We start from the raw sequence: 24,388 nt of genomic DNA on the forward strand, positions 1-24,388 counted from the left end.
AGATGATCCAGAGGAACACCATGACAAACCTCAAAAAGATAAAGGTTGGTTTAAAGTAAGCACTTTATGGAACTGTAATGCACTGAATCTCTACGCTTTGTTCATAAGTTCTCCTGAAATTTTCCCTTCTCCATGCCTTTTGAAATACCAGCTAAATACACAAAACTACTTTTTTAATTAGACTGTTACTATTTAGGGCATTAATAGGCAAAGAAAAACAGATCAGTACTTCTCCAATACATATTTTGTCTTGCTGATGCATTGCACTGGTTTGGTATCAGCAAACAGGAAAACATACACTGACCCCAACATTTGAAAATTTGTATTACATTTAATACAACTAAAATAATTTCTGCAACCCATGTATCATTTGAAATTCATATAATCAATCTGTCTAACAAGCAGTGAACTTGCAATACAAAACGTAAAGGACACAGTATTTGGCTTGCAGTCCCCAAATCTGAATTTAAAGTTTTTTGACCATCTGCTTATGCTCAAAACCAGAAGTAGTATACTGCTACTTTGGAGGGTGGGAGCAGAGAAGGGAAGGGGGAGAGGGCTGGCTTTGCTGATGCCTCATTCTGGAGGCAAAATACAAGTTTTCTCCCCCCTCCTAGAGAAACCCTAGGCTGATAATGTCATGAATATTATTTCTACCTTCTGGCATGATTTCAATTTTCAAGTAGGCACACTTTGATCTTTACTCAGGTAGGACAGCCTTGTTTCCCCACCACAGTAGGAGACCCTCGTATCATCGACTGTAATAAGCTGCAGTGACTCTTATCAGTGAAGAGGCTGGCAGCACACATGCCCAGGTGACCTTTAGTGCTCTCAGACAGCTGCTTTCTCCAAGTCTTTCACAGCATAAGAATTCCCATCACTGACATATTTAGTGCACTGACTCCATTCCAAAGACTGACAGATTCTGTAAAACCTCACAGCAACAAAAGCAACCCTCACACAAAGCCTTGCATAGCACAATCATCCTTAGAAAACCCACTTTCACAATGTCACTGTTTATTTATCATGAACCATAATTGTAACAATCTTTTAATAGTTCCTTCAAGTTCACATAACTGTATATTCATATTGCCATTAGTCTGTCCCATACCTAATATTATCAGATCCTGCTAATTGCTTGAGGGTCCTAAAAGAAATAGTTTCCACCTGATCCACTTCACACATTATGAAGATCTTTGGGGGATGAGTTAGGAGAGTTTTGCCTCTTATCTACCTTTTTGCCTAGTAAAACTTTAAACCTAACAGTATGTTAGATTGAAGTTCCACAAGAAGTCCTCCCAACTGAAACGGTGCCCTCAAGAAGGGTCCTGAAGAGAGAGGCAGATAAGAAAACAAGCAAGAGAATACACACGCAGCCTGGATTAAAATACACAGGATTAGCACTCATGAGGTAAGTAATCTTAGAAGAGGACCGAGACAAAACCTAGGAATTTCACTAAGACATTACCATGCAGTTTCTTGAACTGATTCAATTTTCAAATTAAATTCTCCAAAGACATCTCTAAAGCTGTAACAAAATTATTACCTACATTCTGTTTAGGCCATTCTCTCTAATCCCACAAGACACCAGAAAAGCTCTGCCAGGGAAGAGGAGAACTCCACTGCCAGTAGGAGCTATAGCCTCTGCACTTGCTCCACTCCCTTACTGGGAGCCCAGCAGAGCCTGAGAGGCAGCACAGGTTTCCCTGGGTACTACACAAGTGACACACATCTTCCTAAGAAGTCCCCTTTCCCCGCTCCTTCTAATAAATCTACACCTGCCTTCTACTTCCAAGGTAGGTCAATTGAGTTATTCTCAATATGTACTGCTATTATACATATCTACACACTGTACAAGACCTGTGACCAATCTATTTCAGTTTGTATTTTGCATTGCTTTAAGATTCTTATTCTAAGAAGTCACATTTGGCTTTAGGGAAATTAAGTTTCACCTTACTCTTGTGAACAGGCAAGAAAGTCCTAAAAATCAATAGTCTCTGTTCAGATTCATAAAACCTGTTAACAACTAACTGCCAATACAATATGGGCCAAGTATTGCTTATTCAAGAAGCACGACAGGACCACAATGCAGTATACAAACTCTGACAAAGCCTGCTTCAGCCAGACCCCATCTCAGGGTGCAGTTAGAGTTGCCCTTGTGTAGTACAGCCCTGCGGTCAACCAGCAGGCTTTCTACTGTCCTTCCCTCATGCTCATTTTGCTTCTCCCTTGCAAGTCTATGTACTTTTGAGATGTAACATGCAGTAGGAGTATCTGGCATGTTGAAATTCAGATCAGTATAGTGGATTTTGGGGATGCCACAAAGTGTGCTAAACACATGCTCGATAATTACCACTCTCTGGCACAAGCTATGTTCCTCCTCCCTCCCCCTATGATGCTGGCTAGCTTCTGCACACTTTTAAACAAGCAAGATATAGGCTGTACCCCCAAGAATCAGTTGGCACTGCAACTGAGCCAAATACCTATCCCGGAAAGCACTCCCCTCCACATAGCTCATTTCCAGGGGTATAAGCATCATCCAGTCAACCTTAAACTCAGGCCAATACAGTATCTCCAGACATTCAGTAGTGCTTATACACCTACTCAAAACATCACTGTTTAAACACTTGAACAATAGGATGGGGAAAATTGTGAATCCCTGAAAATGAAGCCTATTCAACACAGGGTAAACATAGCAGATACTCGAGGTTAGATAGTAAACATAGGTCAGCTCTACACTGGACAGTAAGAAGCATGTAACTTCACTGACAAAAAATAGCACTTAGCAATAACCCTGGGACCCTATTTACCACATTCTCATAGTTCAAGATATTGGTGAAGTTTACTAAGGTTCCTTTTAGAACAACAACCTTTCAGTATTGAAGTGTTCTGCAGTTACTGCTGTCGCCCCATATTCATCATCATGAGCCACAATCACATCACTCAGTCCTCAACTCCTACCCTCACATATTCACTCACCACCCACTCTGTAATCATTCTTACTACAGTTGGACGATTAGAGCAACTATGGTGGGATATTGTCTTTAAAAAATGAGAAGTCACAAAAAGAATCACACATATTCACACACACGTCATATGTGTGTAATATTCACACACACACACACGTCATATGTGTGTAATATTCACACACACACACACGTCATATGTGTGTAATATTCACACACACACACACGTCATATGTGTGTAATATTCACACACACACACACGTCATATGTGTGTAATATTCACACACACACACACGTCATATGTCAGTACAATGTTCATATAGCTCACAGACACACTGAAGAGACAAAAAACCCACTCTGGGAAACTACATTTTCAGGGTTATATGAACGTTATAAACAGCACAGAAAGAAAGATTTGCAGCCATGTAGTAAAACAAGGGGAACTAATCAGGTCAAAAATTTAACTAATCACGCAGAAAACTGAATTCATCACTAGCTTTTATCTTGTTTCGCTGTTAGATGTTTAGCTTCCCCCCTCCACCATAGAAAAGAAACCCAAAACTGTTTCTCGCTGTCACTTGGTAGAACTTTTTGCACAGTAGTTACACATGCTAAGTAATTATACATGGTTGTATAAGGGCTCAGGATTTCTATCTTTAACTTTCATTCTCATGTGTCAGAACTGTTGAGCGATGTGGTTCTTCTAAGTAAGACTTCCCTGTTCTACTAAGCCTTTTTTTGATGAAAACTGGATTCAAAAAAGAGAAATATGCATTTGTTCATTATTCTAAGTTACCTTACTTATGCCAATAAATCAAAACACATTCTGCACATAAAAATGAACAGAAATTGTGCAGAAATAATTTTAAGTTAGTTGATGGATAGCATCCTAGGAGGAATCAGCTTTCTGTTCTTATAAAACTGGCCACATTGGATCAGGTGAAAGGCATATCTGCACAACTACATTTTTTCCAGCAGTGGCCAAAGACAGATTCTTATTGACTGCTGGAGCCATATGTAGCTTCTTAGTCTGCAATCCCTCGTGTAGCTTCTAGATGTCACCGTTTTGTGACATACAATTTTTATTGATACAAGAGTAAGAAGATCCCTCCCTCTTTTTAAAGTACTTTATAATTTCAAATCCCAACTTTGAATAAACTTCTCATAGAGCTGAAGTAAAGATTGGAAATAACAAAAAAAAAGCCAACCCAAACATAAGAAACAACAACAAACTTCTTCAAACCGGGCTGAAAAAGTCATCTGAAAAGATGTTTTCAGTCACAGTGCTTCTGACACACACCTTAAAGAAGCAGTAGTTGTGAAGATGCACCTAGCCATTATTGTCTAGCAACACAGAAGAAACCAGGCTTAAAAAGAATAATAATCTTTCTTATTAGGCCTGGAGATGCAAGTTGAAAAAAACAGACCAGTTTTACATTTAAGTCTCTCCATCAGAGCCTTTTTCAGAAAGCACAGAGGTGCAATTTGTTTTAAAGCCACACTGGCAGTTAATGGAGATCAGAAATAGAACCTTCATCTCTATGCTCCTTTTCCAACTTAGCCATAAACCATCTTTTCTTTCCCCACCTTCTCACTAAATGATCTGTATTAACTGTAATTCCCTTCAATTACAGCCACTCTCTTAGCCCTTTTCCTTTATCCTCCCACCAGACAGCCCTGTTACATACTCTGCAGAAGAAGAGAAGAGGTCTGTAGAAGATGCATGATTTGGGGAGGTGGGGCGCACAGGTCCATGGCAGTCCCAGACAACACAGGGGCTGGCTTATTATATATGACCTACTAGAAAGAAGCTATGAATTTTATTAAGCACAGGAAATATATTCTATTCTGCAGAAGAGATTTAAGCATAAGTTTTATTAATTTTGAAATATGAGTTACAGCCATCTCTAGCCAATTGCAAAATGATAGCATATTATCAGACTTCATTATCAGATTTAACATTTAGTACAGGTGAATATTACACACTAGCTCCTACACAAGAAGAAAACTAAACAAATATACAATTTGCTAAGGAGATCTATTGGTATAGACAGGATTACAGAGCACACACCTCAGTAGCCAGGACACCCAACCGTGTTACAGAGAACCTTCATATATTACTTTCCACGAGCACTTTGGTAAAGGTGCCTTAAAGTGCATGTGTACATATTTATATTACTACATCCATTGTAGAATGAAAACATTGCTCTGCGAGCTGCAGAAGAAACACAGCGCCTCCTATTACTGCTATAATGGAACGATGATAAGCTAGCTGTTGCCAAAGAGAACATGTAACAGCTGAATAAAACTCTTCTTGTGGGAAAGAAACCAAAATTAGAGTCCCTCTCACCCATCCAGCTACCTAGCTGTTTATTTTCCCAGAACTTGTAGAGACTTTATTAAATACAAGACCTGGGTTCCTCCATGAAGATGATCATTAAGTTCTTAAGTCAGACAGTCCAACAACAGTCCCATTTACTTATAGCCATAAACACCAATATGATAGACAGATTTGTCCTATGGGACAAATGCATATACATGGAGGCCACAGCAAGAGATCCCATAAACATCAAGTAGCTTTACAGTTGGGTACAACCAACTCAAATCTGCAACTTATCAGGAACAGTTTCATGTCCTCTCCTCACAAACGCTGTTTTTTTTTTTTTTTATTACATTTCTTTAAAAGAAGAAACAACTACAAGGATCTCTTTGAGACTGCCGGTATTTTCCTACCTCCCCAAAGCAAGACAAAGACTTCTCCAGCGGTGTGCCAGGGACTGGTGACAGAGCAGGAGCCCTACCAGCCCGGCTGCGCACGACCACAAGGGAAACACCCTCCGCCCCTGCACCCACACTGGAGCGCACCTGCCCTGGAAACAGCAAGTTTTGGAGTAGGGACCAACTCCTGCCTCATGCTCAGCCACCTTTAAAAACCCCAACGCGACGGCCATGTGCCAAGAACCACCAAAAGCCAGTGGTGGTACCGGCTGACGGGGGAGGGGACGCCGCTCTTCCCGTCAGAGGGCCCCACAGCCCGCGCCGGCACTCCCCTGCCCCGCCACACACAACGGGCTCCGCAGCCATCACCTTCCCGGAGATAGGACCGACAATTACCAGCCCTCCTCAGTCCCCCCCCCACACACACACACACACTCACCTGAAACTCCAGCCCGTAAATCACCGGCGCATCGTCCTCCATCGCGGCCCCCCAGCACAGCACCCCCCGCTGCCTGCCGCCCTTTCTGGCCCTCGGCGCTGCCCGTCCGTCGCCGCTTCCGGGCGGCGCGTTTGCGCATGCGCACTCCCGCCGCCCAGGCCGGCGGCGCAAGCGCGGAGGGGAGCGGCGCTCGGCGCGGTGGCGGGGGGTGAGTGTTGTCGCCGTGGCGCGGAGGTGAGGGCGGCCTGCGCGGCTCTTGCGCCGGCCGAGGGGCGTCCGGGTGGGCGGGTACGGAGGCAGCCTCGGGGCCCCGGCCCCGAGGGAGGGCGGTGGGCCCCTCCCGGGCTGCGCTAGGCGGAGGAGGCTGTCGGGGAGGCCGTGCCTACCCCCGCCGCGGGGCGGGCCGGGCCGGGCCGGGGGGACCCCGCGGTGGCGCTGGAGGCAGGGCTGATCGCCGGGAGCCCGGGGCCGGGCGGCGGCTGGGGCCGCGGGGTGGGACGAAACAGCGCTGCCGCTCCCCACCCTGCGCGGCTGCCGCCGGGCGTTTCTCCTGGGCGGCCGGCCCCTGGCTCGGCAGCCTGCAGTGCTGACAGCGTGACTCCGTTGCGAGTGAACCCACCCTTCTCTTAAACGGGGATCGAGCTAGTCTTTGCGAGCAGAAGAGCAAACGTTGTTTTGTCTGTGTTTAGTGGGAGGCATTTGCTCTTTAATCCTAATGTTTTTGCCATTTGCAAAAGAGAGAGAGTTTTTCAGGATTAATTTATTCTGTGGTTAGGTGTTAAATGAAAGATGTCAGGTAGTGAGAAGACTGTATTTTTAAAGCAAGAATGTCAGTATTTGTATGATACTTTGGAGTTTTAGGGTGGCACCTGAGTAATAAAACTAATCCTTGTTTTGGTGGGGATTTTTCTCTCTTCAGCTACCATGGAGAATAATGAAAGTAATGCTAAGGATGCGAAGAGCACTTCGGATGAAGATGACAGCGGAGACATAGTTCAACATAAAACTCAGGAAGAAATTCTCTTTCATGAGGAAACCATTGACCTTGGTGGAGATGAATTTGAGTCTGAAGGAAATGAAACTGTATCAGAAGATTCAAATAATTTTGTAGATAAACTTAATGAACAAATGATGGAGAGTGTCATTATTTCAGATTCTCCAAACAACAGTGAAGATGACACAGGTGAACTTGGTTGTCTCCAAGAGATTGTAGAACAAATGGAAGCTAAAGATAATCAAAAAACACAAGCAGAAGTGGATAAAGAAGAGTTTTTAAGTAATGAGAGTGAAACTGAACAAGAAGAAACACCCAAAGACATTTCTGAGATTGGAACAGATGATCAGGCATCTTTAAAGGAAGAATCAATTCAGGAAGCAGTGAAGGAGGAACCGAAGTTGGGAAACAACATTCCTGTTGAAACAAAACCAAATAATATTGATGAAAGCAAACCTGAGGACCGGATATCATCACCCCGTACTAGCAAACCATCTTCTGAGGCTGAGCCTATTCCTGTGTGTACCATCTTCAGCCAAGCAAACAATGTTAATACCCAGCCACAGTTGTTTCTACCTGATGGTTTTGAGCCTCAGATGGTAAAATCTCCCAGTTTTAGTAGTATAATTGAGACTCCAGTGAAGTCTAATCCACAGGTGGTTCAACCAAGTCCTAGTCTAAGCAAGTTCTTTGGCGATACTATTAACACTAATACTTTAGCTTCTGATTTCTTTGATTCATTTACCACATCCAATTTTATTTCTGTTAGTAATCCCAATGCAAGCTCTTCAGTTCCAGAGCAAATGTCTTCTCTTTCTAATGGTGGAGACAGTTCTTGTGCTTCATCTAACCCTACTTTCTCTGTGCAAAATGGGAGACCTGAAGCAGATGGTCCTCCATCATCTCTAGAAATAACTCAGTCCCCCAAGCCGTTCTCACAAATCCAAGCTGTTTTTGCTGGGAGCGATGACCCGTTTGCCACAGCCTTAAATATGAGTGAACTAGATAGAAGGAATGATGCTTGGCTTCCTAGTGAGGAAACCAGGAATGTTCTAGTTTCAGTTGCCACACAACAATACAGCACCATGTTCATAGATAAAGAGAATCTCACCATGCCCGGATTAAAATTTGATAATATCCAGGTAAGAGTCTATTATTGTGTCTTAGTGTATGATTATATTTTAGAAATATTGTATAAGAGCTGTCCAATAATCTGTATATCATAGTGCTTCATACTGTTGCTGATGATCATCTTGCATGTATTACATCAATCCTTTTTAGAAAATTTAATGTTGCTGTCTAGTCATACATGAAGTGGCTGAAACCAGATCTGATTTACTTATAGTGAAACTTGTTGGGTACGTTGAAAACCAGTGTTGGCAGTTTCCATAGAATCCAAAGCTGGTTGTATTTTTAAGTAGTTTGTTTCTGGTCCTCCTAGTTATTAAGATAGTGCTCGCATTTGGAGTATAAGCAAAATCGGTATGCTACAGAGTCAGACTACAAAGTCTGAAAGCAGGCAGCTTTGTTTGCTTGTGGGATTCACTGTTGCAACCAAGTGGGAAATAACATTTTTCACTGACGTTCACAGTGCTGTCAATAATGTTAACACTGAAATTGCATATTCCCAAAGCAGTGGAAAGGTATAACCTGCAGGAAAGATTGAGTGCTGGAGCAAGCTATGGGGAAGGGGTAACCCCAAAATTAAAGGGAAAACTCCAGCTGAGATAATGAAGGGAAAAACATAGTAGTGGAAGCCCATTTCTTTCTATTCTATCAGAGTTCCCAACTAATGAGAAGGCATAAAGTGTTTTTTTCAGGATTTGAGAAATTTCACTCAGATCTATTCAGTATTTCTCATGAAGTAATTTTATCCTGGCTGCTCAGCCAAGGCTAACTGTCATAAGGGAATTTTTTTCTTGAAATAGGTTAATCCTACTCTTTCATATCTCTGTCTCTGGATAATAGGTTTGTTGTCTAGAGAGATGGTGTTGAGGTTTTGAATACTTTAGTCCTTAATTGTAGCGTAACAAACATTATCAGTCAATGGTCAAATACAAGGAGAAAGCAGTCTGCAGTAACTTCCCAATCTGCAGGAACTATCAGAAAAGTTTCTGGAGTGAATTCCAGATTTGTAGCTGAATTATCTGACAAATCTTAGGTTTCCGTCACAAGCAACAAATTATATCAGTTTTAGACGTATGCCATGCTGCTGCTGCTACTTCTTGGGTTAGCTTTATCTTAGACCATTTGTTTGTTGTCACAGAGCCGAGTAACTGGTGTGAAAGAAAACGCTGTAATAGGAAACTACTCCTTCTCCACTCCTTCCAAAAAAAATGGAAGGGTCCTTCCCACCTTCTCCAAAAAAATCCCTTAGACCTTGATGAGTAATTCAAGAGTGTGTAGTAGTTCTCTCCTGACAGCTAATGGGATGGACAGCAAGAATGATCCCTTCTGCAGTCCCCAAGGAGGAGGTCCTTTTCATTGCAGGCCTCCTTTTTTACGATAGTTTTCTCTCACCTTCCTCAGTCCAGTCAAGGATTAAAGGCTGTTTTGTGCTGATGATTCCTTGAATCTGGGCATGTGCATATATGCAGCTCTACCATTTAGTACATAACTGAAAAGAAGATGTTATGGCAATGTGCATGTGATGTATTTCTACAGTAAGACCTGATGTAAAATCATCAGTGGAATTAAAGGGGATTTCTGCTGCTTTTTTCATTGATTATAATTTATAAGCAGTCATGTAGGCATGTCAGCAGGGACAAGTTTTGAAGTGTTTAATGTTTATACAACTTTCCTCACTTCCAGTTACTGCTTTTCAGTGGCCTGAGTGCACACCTTGAGTGACCTGACATTCCCTAGTTTGGTATCATTGTTCCATATGCTTCTAGTAGTGCAAATTGTGTATTTAATTGAAACTATAATTGTAAAGTACTCGAAATGTCAGCTGAAGCATTGTGGGAGGCATGTTTTCAATCTTAAATCAGCTTCCAACAATGTCCATTAAAGCTTTGGTATGAATAGTTTGCTAATGCTAACTGTTAATGCAAGATATTAAACCAGGCTGCATGCAGTTGACAAAGAAGTTAGTTGAAAAGTGCATTTACGGTGAACTGTAAGTGCTTCAGGGAAGGACTGAAATTTTGTATGATGTGTATTGAAAAGCTCAGTAACTTTTTTTGCCCTGCTTGCTCAGGAAATGTTTGTTCTTACTACAAGTGTGTTGCCTTAAAAGTTAAGTGGATAAATCACACCGAGAAAAATACTCTATGTTCTCGATTTCAGCTGCGTGCTACTTTTTGCTGATCACTCAAGCAGGGTCACTTTTTAAACTATCTTGGATTGCGTATGGTACAGGTTATCTGAACCTGTGCTTTCTGAGTGCGGGAGCAAGTTGTAGTACTGCTTTTTATGCTCTTTCCATTATGCCTTTCTTCATCAGTTACTGTCTGCTATCATTATGTCCTTTGTTTCATTGCATTCATTTGTAATGTTTCCTCCTCCAAACTACTGTTGGGGAGGATTAAAAATTCTTTCCTATTTATGTAATTTTGCACACACTGTCTTTTCTTAATCCTTCAGACTTTTCTGTCCAAAAGATGGAAATCTTGTTTATTCGTAGGATAGGTTACAGCATTAGTGATAAAAATTTTCCATGTAGTGAAACAGTAGTTGCAGTCTCATTCCTCAAGAAACTAGACAGAAAACACAAACATATTTCCCATCAGTGTCCATGGGGAAAGTACAAACATTTAATATAAATTATCTTTATTATAGCTAAGCTTTACTGTGTTTTATGCAGCTCACCTTTTTCTTGGGCAAAAGGCTTTGTGGCTTGCTTTCTGCTCTCTGTGCTAACAGCTTACTACCTCAGTTCTTCAAGTGAATGTCTTCGTGTTCATTGAGAGGGATTTTTGCAAATATTCCTTTGTACGCTTACATTTTTTGCATAGTTACTTTCTGCTTTAACATCTTAAATATTGCATGCCATTCTAGTTACCACAGAACTGAAAAGATATAATGGAATTAAAACAAATTGGAGAGAGAGGAGGAGTGGTGAGGAGTGCAGAGATTATCTTGTGAGTGGTAGCTAAAAGGAAGAGGACCTTTTGACTTAAAAGATCAGTAATGATCTAAAATTCATAAAGGAATTAAGGTAAATAGGGGATTATGATTTGCTGGTTTTTATGGCAAAGGAACTGTTAAGTAATAAGCATAACAAAAGGAGTTACTGTTCTGCAGCCCATGTAACTATTTTTAAGTTGTAGAATCCATTGCCCTTAGATGTACTTTTGTTGAGAAAAACAGACAAAAAATGTGCATGACAGATGTCATGGGAATAATGTCTACCAGTGGATGTTTAAAAATGGTAGGCAAATACATCCCCTGGCACAGGTAGACCATAAAGTTCTGGCTGCTTTAAGTTGGGAAAGACCAGTATGAGCTTAGTTTCTTACGCTGTTTCCACGAACATCTGCTATTCACCAACAGGATGGTGAACCAGACAGATATTTACTCTGGCTGAATGTGGGATATAAATTGCTTTCTGTTTTTTTAAAAAAAAAAAAAAATATTGTTAATATATTGCTGATCATTTTCCTTCTTTTCAGGTATTTGCTCTTCTAGATTACAAACACATAAAAACATAAGATTGGCAAAAATCTTACAGAAATAATTTCTGTACGTGCTTTTGGCATGTGGTGACTTCTGACACCATAAGGGATACTGTTGTATACAGTAATGTGGACAGTCCCAACAAGACTAGGACCGTGTCCTACACTTTGTACTGGCAGACGTGGTACCTGAAGAGTGTGCCGGCAGTAGTAGCACAGTTTTCAACATCTGTCAATGTATGGTCCACAGTTTTTTAGTAGCTGCTTGGCGTTAAGCTTGAATTTCTTGATTATGTGTTGAAAATCTCTAGTACACAGAACCACAAGGACGTCAGCCAACAGAGGGGGAGGCATAGAAATGGATAGTTGAACAAAGACTAGAAGGGGAAATTGAGACACGGAGGGTGCCATATGCAAAATTATTCAGTTTGCTCATGGCAAATCTGGAAATAGAACCTGGATTTGGACACTCTTCCCCTTAGCTGCTCCATGTCATAAAATGTAGAATTAATCTTGATTGGAAATCAGTTTCAAAATTAAGAATACTTGTTGAAGAGTTGCTGTTTACTTGATTTTATGATCTTTCAAAGTTTATTTTCTGTGGATACTTCAGGCTAGCCAATCATGTGCACACTTCTCTTCGGTCAGTAGATTGCACAACACTAATATCCATTACAAAAACACATAACGCTTACTGTGTTTGTAAGATCTTTGAAGGATAATAGTATGAGAAGCAAATAAGCCTGAATGTTTCTATGCTAACTGAAACCATTGAAAAAAAGAATATAGCAAATAACATGGAGTAAATCTAGAAGTTTTCATTACAATGCTGTCAATATATATGCTTTCTTATTAATTTCATACAAAAAGTACTCGAAAACAAGCATTTCTCGAAGGGTAAAAACTATGTTGCTCAGCTTTAATTCAACATTTTATTTTGCTAAAATAATGTTTTATTAGTGTCTTGTTATGTTTCTTCTTTTTCTGTTTCATGAACACCAAGGGAGATGCAGTAAAAGACTTAATGCTTCGCTTCTTGGGGGAGCAAGCTGCGGTGAAGAGACAAGTTTTAAACGCCAACTCTGTAGAACAGTCATTTGTAGGCTTGAAACAGCTAATTGTAAGTAAAGATCTTCGTAATTCAATATATATTAAATACCATGCTTCCCTCAAGGTAATTGGGAGCTACTGACTGTGAGGAGAAACTAAAATAAACCACCTGCATATCAGTCTACTCATGATCCTGCAAAAGTACTAGCCAAAGTCCAGTAGATTTTAGTGGGAATGACACTTGGATTTAAATATTGGGTTTTAAACAATGTAGTAAACATTTCTTGATATGCAAAAGTTAGAAAAAAGGTAATTTTAAGTTACTGTGAGTTTTATCAGCTTTCAATTTTTATTTACTGTAAATGGTTGCAAAACAGATTTTAATGGCTTTTTTGTTTATCTGCATATGTATTCTTTGTTTTCACCTTAGTGTTTTACAAAAGATAAGACATACCAGTTGTTGTAGATGCTAAGCAAAGCTCATGTGATAATTTCAACTGCTTTAATTTTTTATTTCAGTGCAGGAAAACAAAACTAAATTATTTCCAAATGAAAGCTTAATTTTCTCTAAGTTAAAATCCTTTCCTGAATGTAAATATTTCGGACCTGGAAACAGTTGTATCTAGCAGCCTTGTGAGTCTTGCCTTGTTCTTTCAACCATTGTGTTCCTGTATGAAACTCACTACTATTACATGACTGAGCCTTACTTAATCTGTTGAAATGTCAAAATATTTTAAGCTTATTTTATTTTGGAAAAAAAAAGGATGAAAAGTTACTGAGGAAAAGCAGTAAGGAATTACAAGTTTTAGGACAGTCTGTATTTAGTATTTAGCATCTTTACTTGTAATGTAACACAATTAAATTAAAAGCTCCAGAAGAGACTTTTTGTCCTGTTAGGAAAACTCTAGGTGGTCTCCTCAAGCATTGTTAAAGGAATTCAGAGGTAATTTTTGAAACTAAAACTGAAAAAACAGATTGTGATCTCCATCCTGGAGATAGGTATTTTTCTATTTGTTTCAATGTTTTGCTTAACTTGAGAGTTTGGGGGGGGGGGGGGGGGGGGGGGGCGGAAACCAAACATTTTTAAGAATTCTTGTCCCCATCAGTGTCTAAGTAGGAAAAACCTTTTTCTGCACTTCCTTTCCCTCTTCCAGAAAAGGAGTTTTAATGTATAGGAAATCTTTTTCTATTTGGCCTGGTAGCTGTGTCCATGCAAAATGTTACTTTATGCTGCAGAGCATCTTCTACCTTTGATACAGTGCTGCCACTGATACTGTTTCAGCTTTGAGTGTGCTCTTAAGCTCCAGAAGAGCAGTGTTAAGGCTTTTAGGATCAAAGCAGAGAAGATAAGGAGGCAATCTGCAGCTGTCAGATTTTTTGCTACCTGTAGCACATTTTTTTTAAAACTTGTCTTATTAGAAGGGGTTTTTTTGGTAAAATTGCAGCCATTCAGCCAGAAATCAGGATGTTCTTCAGTTTTCAAGGCTTCCAGTCATTAGCTGTTAGTTGTTCTTGAGTATGCAATATAACTATTTCTCAGAACTCTGTTTCTTTTTATGATAAGAATTAGTTTTATTATTCTTTTTCCTTGCAAACATTGCTGGTTTTTTCTTAAATTCTTAATGTGGAAAATTTATTTCTGATTGGCAACAGTCTTAAAGGTAAAAGGTATTTCAGACTTAGAAACATTAAAATCCCGTGCTAGGTGATATTAATTAAAAAGATGTGTGCTTTTTACATACACAGTAGGCCAGAATGACATAGAATAAGTGCTCTGTTACCAACCACCAATTTTACTTTCTTTATGAGTGAATTCCTGACCAAATATGTTCAGTGCATGCAAAGAGCCACTTACAGGGAATATTTTCATTAACATCTGGATAAAAACTGGTGAAAGTTAGGAATATTGCTATGCAGTTTCCATAAAGTTAAGATTTTTTTCTTAGCTGTTTGTTTGGCATCCATGTGGGCTACACATGAACATGAGAATGAGATCATTTCAGTCACCCAATTCAATCCTTTGCAGTGATAGACAGCCACTTGAAAGAGTGTATTTCAAAGGGGTCCACAGTACAGAAGAGAAATGCGTAGGATTAGGATGGACTTCAGCTTCGGACTGATACCTGCTATTTAGGTGTTTACATGTGAGCTGATGTATGAACTCTTAAGTCAAAAGAGATCTAATCAGTACAGTTACTGGTCACATCTAAATTCAGATGTGTAAATCTGGGATCCCATCTGAAATTCTCAAGAACTATCACATGCTGTAGGAAGGCACCAGGGGCAGCTGAAGCAAAAAGTGAATGTTAAGTCCTGTTGTGAAGAACTTTGTAAGGTTAAAATTCTCAGATGAACTTGGGTGATCTTATTATGGGAGGGAAAACGGAAACAAACAAACAAACAAAAAAAGCAGTATTCCAAGCCTGTCTGCTCCAGAGAAAAATGCTTCATTTGTATCTGGTTACTGATTTAATCCCATGTGAATGGGAAAAGCACGCTAAATGGCTCATCAGTATCCCAAATCTTCATGCCACAGGTCTTCAGCTGCAACACTGGAGCTCCTTATTCTACCATACAATTGCTTCTGTTAGCTTATTTGGCTGTTTTAATGAATAAAGATACATTGCTACTACTTTAAAAGACTATTCCAGAACTTCATTCCTTTGGTAGTTAATCAAAGGAATTCTAATCAATCCTCTCTCAAAATCTTTTTTCTAATCAAAGATAAAGTTGTTTACAACAATTCAAGTGTTTTGATCTCATGTTGCTTCTTAAGTCATTTTCTCTTCTCAATGTTTGCTTCTTCTCCCCTGCTACTTTGTATGGGTAGACAGCAGTAACATTTCCAGTTCTCATATTTTCTTTTTAAAGGCAAAAATAACTCTTCTAGTTATCTCATCATGGATGTCTTCATAATCATCCTAGGAGCTTTTCTCAGAACGTCTTCCAATTGAAGCTAACATCTTTTTATTATTACTCTCTAGAACTCAATACATTATATTGGAAGTTACATAACTTTCCACGTTAATGATTGTGGTTTAACTTTTCTATTATTCTGATATTGTAAATCATCTGATCCCCGTTTAGTGATGTGGTCCTTACATAAATTGACAATACTTCCTAGATTACATCTGCAAATGCGGATACCAGTTCTGTTCACCAGGGTCACAAAAGACTATCTTAAATTGGATTGTTTCCAGCATATATCCTTGAGTAGTAACTTCTCACCTTCCTTATAGAAGTTCCAGTAAAAAACATTTATTTGTACAAGTTAAAAGATAATTCTGTGGGTAAGATGAAGTTAGCGGTCTCAGCAAAGAATGTTGGAGACGGAAGTCCTTTTTCGGGTATCGTAGCGCAAACAGTCTGCAAAAGTTTCATGAAGTACAATTAGCTGTCACAAAACAAATGTTATCAAGAAGGCAGTAAGCTGAACTTCCAAAGGTGCTCCTTTTCAATGAGACCGCCAAAAGCAACGTATTTTCTAAGACAAATAGTTGTTCACCATGAACTGAACTCAGATTGTTAAACACAGCTAACAAAATTGTTTATTCAGCATGAATTTGGTCTCTAAGTGATTTGAGTGAGATTTGTACCAGTAACCCAAAGATGGATAGTTGGTTTATTGAACAACTGTACTTTCACATTTTAAATTTCTACTATGGAATGGGTAACAATGAATTGGAAATGCTTTACTGGTGGGGTAATGGTGGGAAAGTTGTGCAGTTAAACTAGTTTTACAACTTCAAGGCTTTTAAGAGATATAGGAGTGCTGGAGCAGTCCAGCAAAGTAATTCTGTATAACTATGTGCTTATCATTGAGGTGATAACTTGTAAATAGAGTTACGCATCTGTAGAGACTAAGTGTTTATATTTTTCAACTGAAAACAGAAAACCTGAGTTTTCAGTTTCTGAAAAGTTTTGTTAATTTGGTATAGGAACGTGCATTTATCTCTAGAGCAAATTAATGTGAGCAAAAGCTTGTTTTCACAGTGTTGCTTTGTTTTAGAGCAGCAAATAAAAATTATACATACAGGATGCAAGCTGCAATTACGTTAGTTCCTGTTACTCTATATTTTAGGTTAATTGTTTACTTAATTTGAACAAATAGCACAGTATTTCTTACCAGAGACCTTGCTGATATTTTGAGTTGTAAGGTGTTTGCAGCCATAGGAAAAATATGTCTTTGATAGTTGTCATATCTAAAAAACTAACTACTGTATCTTGCCACTATAAATATGCAAAGTTTGCTCTAAGTATGCAATTATTTCTTCAAGCTACTAGACCAGGAAAGGGTTACTAACTACATTTTCTTAACTGATGTGAAAGTGCTCTACCAATGTAATTTACAGGGGAGAAGAATGTCATAGCTTGTGGAGGAGGACATTTTAATCACTTTAATGGTGTTACATGTAGAGTTAATGACTCCCTTTGAGTCTATTTAAAAAAAAATCATATACTGTTACTTTTGCACGTGATTAATGTTGTACTCTTAGATATATTTTCAAATATAACAAACTTGGATACAGTGGTATGGCATACATATTCACTTTAATAAGTTAGAAATTATCCTTAAAGATATGGGGGGCTTTGTTCCTTTATTTCTAAATCAGTGGGCAATTTCCAACATTTTTATAACTTATTTAAGAGAAGATAGGAGACACAAGTAGCACAAATAGTAATTGGGAGCTTGTGGGAGAGGTTGCATTTCTACACTAAAAAGCATCAATTTATTGGATAACATTTCAGTGGCTTACCTCTGAATCAAAATTGTTTTCCTGAGAGACTGAATAATGTTATAAATTCTCTTCATGTATCAGTTGAGTTCCTTTTTCATTTAACATGTTTTCTGTAGATGTCCAGTCTGCATGACTCTCTTTGCTTGACAGAAGAATTCTACCTGGGTATTAGCCATATTTGTTGCATCACCTGAGCTTCACTGCTTTCATTCAAGAAAACAGTGTATGGTATTGTATACAAAGGAGAAATATGAACACTATGTTTAAGATCTTTGTTCAACCATAATTAAAAGATCAAGCAAAGTGGCCTGCATGAGGAGACTTCCAAGGAACAGTTATGCATGTGAGACAGTGGTATTCAGTTATTTGGTAGTATTTTTTTCAGTCCAAATCAGTGAATATCTTCATAACAGAATGAAAACGCAGTCTTTCAGATATAGTGAAAACTTGATAATTAAAGTTCTTATGACACTTTATTAGAAAAGGAAGAAATGTGATTTTTTTCCAGACAGACTACAGTTCTGGCTTGTATTAGGTCATTTTACTCAATTGGAAGTTTTCTTCATTTCTGAATCTAAAAAATAGAACATCTTCAGTGCTATTCTTGTATTTGAACTAATAACATTCTAGTTTTAGTCACTGGAATTCTTTTCTACCCTACGTCCCATTCCTTCATCCCTCTTTGTAGAAAATAGGCTTATTGAAGGCATTGGGATGTACAGAATATCTGAGTTACTTTTAACTTTGACCAAATGGACTGGAAGCATTACCAGATCTTTAGATGTGGATTTACCAGAATTTAAAACTCTCATTTCTGACTCCATTTCAGATGGTTTTTAGGCTGTTTCCTTTTATTGCTTTTAATAAAAGGGAATCATGATAGCCTTAGTTGGGTTTTTATTTTGAAAATGGTGGAATCTAAGTCAGTAAAATGAGGAGTTGAGAGTTGATCACCTTACACTGTCATTTTTATTTCTTAAAGCTGCAGAGACAGTATTTGGTTAGGTTGGCGGTGTGAACAAAAGAAGCAGTAAGATAATAAACATATTGTATTTGTTCCAAAAAGGCATGTCAGATTTGTGTGCAAGGTAAGGTGTCATTGAAGAGAGAAAAAAAAAAAAGGGTGGTGAGGAGGGTGGCTCTGTAACACACAAGTCAATTGCCTCAAGCTAAATAAAACTTCTAGTTCCTACCTCTATGGGGTAATAGCCTGACAAAATCCTGGCACTACTGTCTACTTTTTCCATTTAAACCTAGAGTCATTGTATTCAAATCTCAGACAACTGAAGAAGGTCAATGAAAAAGTAAAAATTATTGGGCTGGTTCCGTCTTTCTTAAAGAGAAAAAAAATCCTTTTTATTTGAAACCTGTTTTACTATGCGAGTTTGTATGTAAACCTCTCCCAGAACCTCTTCTGATTTTGCGAAGAAGAGAGAAGTTCTGCAAGGTGTTCTGTTGGGTGGCTAATCTGCTTGTCCTAGCTTTGGTGTGTGTACAGCAGTCAGTACTGAAATGTTTTGGGTTTCTTTTTCTGGTTGTTGGTTATGTTATATGGACCTAAAAAATCCCTTCACAAGTTAAACATCTGGATTAGTAGTGTGTAAAAAGCACAGAAATCATACATGCTGGTGGCTTTCATTAAAAGAATTACAGCTCCCTATTTTTTGTGAAAAACAGATTCGCTGATGTTATGTGTGGAGAGAAGTTCCCTTCTGCCAGGCTGATACTGTGTTAGTGAACTATTAGGCAACAATAGTTGGTTGATGGTATTTTCTCTAGGAGAAAATACTGTTTTCACACAATTGCTGCTGTAGGACTATGTCCTGATCATCATAGAATAATTACTTTATTCTTTGAGAATATTCTTCAGTACTTTTGATGCTATATCTGAGGCTGTAGTATCGATATTTGCTTTGAGCCCCTACTTACAACTTACAAATAAAATTCATTACTTTCAGGAACAAGGGAGCTGATTTGTAAGGGCTGTGTGACTGTAGACCCCAGGAAATGGAAAGTGACTGACCTGCAAAGTTTTTGAGGGGTGTTTGAAATAACTGGATAAAGATTTCTGGTGGGCTGGCAACTCTGGCAACTGTAATTCTGGTACAATTTGCCAGAGACAATAATGTGTCCTACTAATTTCAGATTAAGTTATACTGCCAGCAGCCTTCTATTAAGCTTCCACAGAGAATTATGCTCCATGACCAGCAGACAGCTCTAATTTTGAAATCATGATGAATATTATGTTTTTACAATGGTCATCAGACTCACTTCTCCTGGCTGTCTTGTTCTATAAAGAAAAAGTATTTTTTGTCCATGCCTGAAATAGCATTTTAAAAACTGTAGCACCTTAGTTTGTCATAAATGTTCCATTATTGGTTTTGGATTCTAACTCTCACTTGGGAAGAAAAGATGAACAGTTTTAGAGTCTGTGTCTGCTTCTGTTCTAAGGATAATAAGGAATTAATTTGTCTCTGCAGTAGAGGAATAAATTTCAGGTAATCCACGTCAGTGTCTGTCTGCTTTTCTATGTTGATACAGATATATGTTGAAGGATGTTATAAATGCATTATCAATTCCTGCTCTTCCGTAAGAGCATAGACGTCTTAGAAGCTGCTATGCTGCTTCATGGTCTTGCTGTCAGCCGGCTTCTGCATTTCCAGTGGAACTCAAATTTTTATCTGGGACTTGACAATGCAGAGAGAGATGAGGTGGTCAGTGCACCGTGATCTCTGTAGTGGCCCCTTGAAACTATATGGCTGCAAAAGGGGGGCCATACAGTGTGAAAACTCTTCAGCTGTTACTACTAGTTTTTCTGTGTGCTTGTTTGCTGTATTGACATGTTTTCTAAACTCTAAACATTGGAGAGAATTTAATAAAATACCAATTCAAGGTGAGTACCTGAACTTTGCAAGTGCCGATATAAATATATTCTATTCCGTTACATTTCCCCAGACAACATGATAGTTTTCTGTTACATTTATTTTTTTTTAATGTATTTAAGAAACTCCTTGAAAAAATATTACTTTCAGGAGCAAAGTGTATTTGTTTTATAATGACCTGCTGGATACATGTCTCTTGAAAAACTCTTCTGTATGATACTAAAGTATGATAGCTTAAAACCTGTGAAGCATTAGTCTGTGTTCTAAGTTTTTGCTAGTGTTAGCTCTTTAGATGGCTGCATTAGCATATACAAGGCAGAAGCATTAATAGGATGACAGTGTGACAAGACGTTTTGACTTGTCCAACTAGGAATTATTTTGTTTTATTAATAAAAATATATATAAGAATATTTTTGAGTTAGCCATGTGATGGAAATTCAAATGTTTACATTTTATAGGTGAAGCAATTGTTACTGTTCTGAATTTATCATTTTATGCATTGTATTGTTTCTTATCCTTTGTTCTTAACTGATAGGAATTCTGTGTTCTGGGCAATGTTAGGAAAGTCTGTTTTCATTAAGTGAACTGCACTAGGGGTTATAATCTGAAATGATAAAATCAGTGAGGTAGGAATAGGCATTAAATACTTTATAACAGTAGAGTAACTTGGATGTGATTATTGAAATATGGCTGGCAATTTTTTTCTCCTTTTGAAGAGAAAACAAAATTGTGACTTATAGTATATTAAGGTATATTAGCGAGCATGATATAACTTTAAGTTTCGAATCCCATATGGTGTTGTATATTCTTTTGGTTTAGTGATCTGATAATATTAACTCTCTCTCGTGCTTAATTTCTCTTTTTGCCTGATTACAAGTGCAGCTTTGACAAATGACATTCTGCTTTTCACTGGCTAGCTCTCCCGACCTTGTCATTATTACTGATGGGTACATATAGCTGCTTCAGGCAAAATAAGCAGTTGTGCATTTTAGGAACATTATGATTTTGCTACTTACTCTTTTCTTCTTCCCAGAGCAGTAAAAACTGGAGGGCAGCAGTTGACTTGTGTGGGCGGCTTCTAACTGCACATGGTCAAGGCTATAAAAAAAGTGGACTACCTACTAATCATACAACAGATTCTTTACAGGTATGTTTAAAGATACACCCTTGTCACTTTTTTCCAACAATGTTCACAGTGGCATTTTTTTTAATGTGATCAAGCTTTTCCTAATTGTTACCTAAAAACTGAGCTTATTAAAGCATTGTAGCAAGTCACTTTTTCTGTTTGCTTATTTCTTCGTTTAAAACAAAATATTTTTGTTTAACGTAAAATTCTATCTTCATTGTATGTTTTTAAAGGTAATCACACTAGTAAAATGGAATATGTTTTGCTGTCTTGAAAGACTCACTGTGCTAAAGTTCATGGACACTATCTAGACTGTGAACTTTGTAGTAAGATTTCAAATGTTAGAAGTATGTTTCATGATGATAAGAAAATAAGAACCCGAATTAATAAAGGCTTGTGAAACATTACAAGGGTTTTACTGAACAAAATGTGACCAGATGACAAGTCATGATTCTGGCCCTAGTAACTATAAAGTTAATGGAATTTCACCAAAATCATAACACATTTTAAGAGTTGCATAAAATTGGAAAAACAATTAAAAATGAGAATGGTAATTCTTACATGCTAACTCAGTTTAAAGAAAGATGTTATAATTTTGAGGCAGGCTAGTTTTTAAACATCTTCGAAATCTCAATACATTTACAAACAATTAAAACATCAGTCCTCTGTTTTGTTTTAATGATCTTATGAAAAACATGCTGTGAAAGAGCATGTAAATATAAATCCTGATTCTTATCAGTAAGTAACATAGAAACTCTTCACTCAACTTTATCAGAAAAACTTAGAAAGTTGAAATTGTACTTGCATGTGGCTTGTGATTGAAGCTAATAACAGACCTTGTCTTTTCCTTTTTTTTTTATATGTGTTAATTTTTAGCTGTGGTTTGTGAGACTAGCACTGCTGGTAAAACTGAATCTATTCCAAAATGCAGAAATGGAATTTGAACCATTTGGAAATTTAGACCAGCCTGATCTTTATTATGAATATTACCCTCATGTATACCCTGGACGAAAAGGTAAGATACTTGATTTATAAAATGCTTTGAATTTTTGCCGTTTTTACTAGTCATTATAAAATAATGGATTCAGGTTCTTTTAATTCTAAAGCATTGGTGAACTTTGGATTATTTCTTTTTTTTTCCCCCAGAAGAACATGATTAACTACTATGTTAAAGCATTGTTTGCATTATGGAGGTAGCGTTAAGGAGTAACAATAAGAGGTAAAAATATTCTATCACAGTATAGGTAGGCAATATATTTCATGATGCTGGTATAGCATTGATTTGGAAGAGGAATGTTTTTAACAAATATAATAAAATAATTTAGTTCAAGGGTATTGAAATTTTTTAAAAAAAAGACTTCAATCGTTCATTTTAACTTGCAACAGGCTGTGAAAGGTGATGAGAGAGTTTGTGGAAACAGAATCTATAAGCTCTTCCTCTTTAAGTTCATCCAGGTGCTATCAATCTGGTATTTTTAACATATGCATGTCCATGCAGGTATTATTTTCTTATGTTTCCTGGTTTCTAGGATTAAAAAAAAAAAAAATTAAAGCCAATTTGGTAATTTTCCTTAATAAAAAAAATACTGGTTAAATGTAATATTATTTGCTTAGTAATTGAAACTAAATAAAAAACAGTCATATACTATGTATCCCATTGTTGAAGAGGAAAACAGACACCACCAGCCTCAATTCTTCAGAAGCGGTTTATCTCAGGTTACAAATGCATTACTTCCCACTGCTCCCAATAGCTCATAGGTTAGTCAAATAGTTCCACTACCCAGAATATTCTAGTCTTCCAGGAGTCTGGATTTGAAAAATTGCTGGTTTTAAGAGCAATTTCACTCCTGTTCAGGCTATTTTGAAATTTAGTTTTTTCTAAATCTGTCATTTAGAAATAAATAACTCTTTGATGCAAGTACACTGTTGAGTGATCTTACTGTTCTTTGGCTTTCATATTTGAACCACAGTGTATAATGAAACCCTTGTAAGTAACAGTTGTAATAGGCAGTGCCACTCTCCGAAAAAATGTAGTCCATTTTATGTAAGAGGCTAGTAGTCTCAATGAGGAAAGTTAGAAAGATACAGAGATTTTGAGGTTGCTGAGCAAGGGAAGTTAGTGTCGAGAAAGTTCAGGATCTTTTGCAGAAGGTTGTTTCATCTGTTTAGTGATGCAAAGGTTCAGTTGTAGCCCAGCATGGACTGCCTAGAACAGTCCCTCTGACCTTGCTCAGCATCTTTCAGGCAGTCACAGGCAAAAATTTCATGTTTTGCCTTGAATATATTCAATGCACTGAGAAGGAACGGTGTTACTTTTAAGAGAGAGGTATTGGTCGTCAGGTTGGACATCTCTTTGGATCTGGTTATATTTTGGCAGCTTTGCGCATGATACAGTGCAGCATAGGAGAAGTAGTCTTCCCCAGGCCTTATGTATGTTTCCACATCTTTTTTCAGTATTAAAAATAAGTTATTTTGCCTAGGAAAAGAATCCTTGCAGGTCATGTCAATATTTGAGGCATTTTCAGTCTTTGTGCCACAGAGCATACAGGTAGCAACAGTTCTGGACAGTCTGTCCAGCTGTTGCAGGCACCCATCCTGTGACTGAACTTTGGATCCAAAGTGTCTTTGCAGGAACCACTCAACTGCAGCTATTTCATACAAATTATGAAGGTTTCTATGGTAAAAAGGTGAGCGAAAGGAAGATGTTCTGTTTCATGATATATGCCTCTGCTAATTTTAACTGTTGAACATACCAACTAGGACCATAATCTGATCATCTGTAACGAAAATAAGATCAAGGTTGGATGGAGCTGACCTGCTGGTTGTAGATGTCTCACATAAATACAATGTGATTAAAA

General features: G+C 38.1%; 2 protein-coding genes across 4 annotated transcripts in view; one reads left to right on the forward strand and one right to left on the reverse strand.

Annotated features, from left to right (window-relative positions):
• The window catches only part of EIPR1 (EARP complex and GARP complex interacting protein 1), a 100,306-nt gene extending 94,141 nt beyond the window's left edge, over positions 1-6,165 (reverse strand). The window contains exon 1 of the mRNA XM_059832355.1: positions 6,124-6,165. Within this exon, the coding sequence (XP_059688338.1) occupies positions 6,124-6,165 (42 nt within the window). The remainder of the gene's footprint in view (positions 1-6,123) is intronic.
• A 148-nt stretch (positions 6,166-6,313) lies between these two features.
• The window catches only part of TRAPPC12 (trafficking protein particle complex subunit 12), a 57,994-nt gene continuing 39,919 nt past the window's right edge, over positions 6,314-24,388 (forward strand). For 2 of the 3 annotated variants that reach the window (XM_059834041.1, XM_059834050.1), the window contains exons 1-5: positions 6,314-6,331; positions 7,043-8,259; positions 12,737-12,853; positions 21,438-21,551; positions 22,407-22,545. In XM_059834041.1, coding sequence (XP_059690024.1) covers positions 7,048-8,259; positions 12,737-12,853; positions 21,438-21,551; positions 22,407-22,545 — 1,582 coding nt within the window. In that variant the 5' untranslated portion in view covers positions 6,314-6,331; positions 7,043-7,047. The other variant, XM_059834044.1, reaches the window with a different exon arrangement.

This window comes from Gavia stellata, chromosome 2 (assembly GCF_030936135.1).
Source record: "Gavia stellata isolate bGavSte3 chromosome 2, bGavSte3.hap2, whole genome shotgun sequence".
Lineage (NCBI taxonomy): Eukaryota > Metazoa > Chordata > Aves > Gaviiformes > Gaviidae > Gavia > Gavia stellata.